General features: G+C 44.6%; 1 protein-coding gene across 3 annotated transcripts in view; it reads right to left on the bottom strand.

Moving 5' to 3' along the window:
• LOC111664678 (uncharacterized) overlaps positions 1 to 2495 on the bottom strand; it is a 49977-nt gene that overhangs the window by 5092 nt on the left and 42390 nt on the right. For all 3 annotated transcript variants that reach the window (XM_087177407.1, XM_087177409.1, XM_087177408.1), the window contains exons 11-13: positions 2185 to 2255; positions 1434 to 1544; positions 1227 to 1324 (exon numbers count right to left, since the gene is read on the bottom strand). In XM_087177407.1, coding sequence (XP_087033533.1) covers positions 1227 to 1324; positions 1434 to 1544; positions 2185 to 2255 — 280 coding nt within the window. The remainder of the gene's footprint in view (positions 1 to 1226; positions 1325 to 1433; positions 1545 to 2184; positions 2256 to 2495) is intronic.

Genomic DNA, 2495 nt, shown 5'->3' with positions numbered 1-2495 from the left:
TGACGGGAGGGAGGCAACGAGAGGGGCCGGGGAGATGACAGACGTGACATTAGAAGTTGAAAAGAAAAGAGGAGAGTGAAAGGGGGGACGAAGGGTGCAATTAATGCAAAGGTACAACTGGGAGATATACAGTAGAAATGTGGGGTGCACCTCCTCAGATTTCAAAGCCTCGGCTGATCAGAGGCTGATTGTGTAACTACTGTTGCAGCTCATTTCTAAGCTCGGATTAGAGACAACAGGATTAGCAGAAACAGGTAAGAGGATCAATTTAGTTCAGTTGGGATGAGATGACAGAAGGATGCTATTGTTTTCTCCTTGTTTAGGAGGCAGCATTATGAACGCTGATCTTCTCTCTTCTTATTATTTAAATTGCAGAAAGGAGTTTTGTGAAAGGAGGTTTAATATGGACATTCATTATCATTACTATAATTGCCTCTATACAGAGCGGACACCCTGGTCTTTCAGTGCCAGCGCGGCAGCCAGTCTACAGGCCTCCTCTAACACACAACACAAAGGGCTGGCCGTAAATCAGAGGACCTGTGACCCCGGCCCCGTCCTCGCTGAGAGGAGGCTCTCACTCCAGGGCGAGGGCTTTGGGAGCAGGCCTTGACCCTCGGGGACCTCCGGAGTAGGCTTGGCTCCACACACTCCTGTCTGCAGGAAGCTGTAAACCCCAGGGCAGGAGGGAAAAAAAAAGCGCTGTGTGTGGGAATCTGCAGCATATGGGGAATAATGTAGAGAGACAAGGAGCGCTGAGGCCGAGTTCAAGTCGGACGGTGATGGGTTTCTGTCGGCACAGGGTTCAAATGAGGGCTGCAGCGAGCCGTGACTTTATTAGATGATGTAGAAAATTGTGAAAAATAAAAGTTAACATCCTCACAGCTCAAACATCTTTAGTTTACCGTCATGTGTGACAAAGAACAGCTTCAAATCCTCACGTTTTAGAGAATGTTTCTGCATCTTTCGCTCAATAAAAGATTATTTTTCTGTCATGCATTTGTCACATGTGTCGTTATCACGTCTAAACTTGTGACTCTGACCTCTCTGCAGTCCAATAAAATGTTTGAAGACACAAGGAGAAGGAGATCAAAGAGAGCCCCACACACGACGACAAAATCACTGGAACAAACTTGCGTACACACACTTGTTCTTATTTATGGGAGGTCAGTGACTCCTCTCCCGGCCTCAGCGAGGAGCGAGGAGTGTGTCCTCTGACGGTCACTTACTCCATGGCGGCTATTTTCTGCGCCAGGCTCGCAATCACAGCGAAGAGCCTCAGGTCCACGAGCCCATCCGTCACCCTGAAGTCCACCATCTCCAGGATCTGGAAAAGGTTTGATAATGAACACTGTGACTGCTGTGTGTGTGTGTGTGTGTGTGTGTATGTGTGTGTGTGTGTGTGTGTGTGTGTGTGTGTGTGTGTGGAGGCTGACCCTGTAGACGTAGATCTCCTCTTCGTCAGACAGCAGCTCGGGAGGGATGATGTTTTTAAGAGCAAGTAGAACCTGAAGGCAGGAGATGTAGCCGTCACCATCACTGTCCTCCTGCAGAGAAAGACCATCACCATCATCATCATCATCATCATCATCATCATCATCATCATCATCATCAAGTCTCCACTATTTCCCAAAGTTCACTCTTGACCTTGGTCCTACCTTCCCTTTTCAGATCTGAGGACCATGAGAAGCAGCTGAAAGCTCCGGGAAATCCTCGTTAATATGAGATTTTTGTCGATATGAATTTTATTATTTTGCCCTTAAACCGTCTCTTGATTGTTTCAATATATCTTGGGACCCGTGTTCGGGGGTCCGGGGTGAAGAAAGATAATAATATTTTAATAACATCTTAATTGTTTAAGTCATCTTTAAGTAAAAATGGCAGAAGGTCACCGGCTCCAGCTTCTCAGATGTTAATACCTGCTGGTTTGTCTTTGATTGTTCATTGAATAACTTTGTGTTTTGGACTCTCGTGGGACGAAACAAGTCATTTAAATATGTCAGATTAGGTTCTGGGAAACTGACGGATACAATTTGAACACCACATGTTAAAGTTGTAAGAAAATAAATACAGGATCAATCAATAAAACAATCATTAGTTGCAGCCTTGTCATGATCATGAGAGAGGAACATATTACAGTAGAAGAGAGTATCTGAATATAAAGGCTTTAAATCCCTTTTCACTTACTGCTTGAAAAGCTCTTTTGTACTCGTCCAGCTTCTCTTGACTGAAAATGCAATACTTTGCCAAAAATTCAACTGGAACGAGAAGAAAACAAAGACAAAGTTTAGAGTTTGTAGAATCTGAATTCACAGTCGTTTCTGGCTGCACAAGAGAGACAAAAAAAAAAAAAAAAAAGTCAGTCTACAAGACGCTGATTTGTTCTGTGTTTGACGTTTCATACGATGTACGACAGAGATTTCCAGCCTGAGCAACAACATCAGGCGGCTCTGTGTGTGCAGACTGGATTAGAGCAATATTTCTCTCCTCTGGTCGCA

Source organism: Seriola lalandi, unplaced genomic scaffold (assembly GCF_002814215.2).
Source record: "Seriola lalandi dorsalis isolate HSWRI2012SDOR001 ecotype SW California unplaced genomic scaffold, Sedor1 jcf7180002054599, whole genome shotgun sequence".
Classification (NCBI taxonomy): domain Eukaryota; kingdom Metazoa; phylum Chordata; class Actinopteri; order Carangiformes; family Carangidae; genus Seriola; species Seriola lalandi.
The sequence above is the reverse complement of the archived record's forward strand: the minus strand, read 5'-3'. Positions and strand labels throughout refer to the sequence as shown.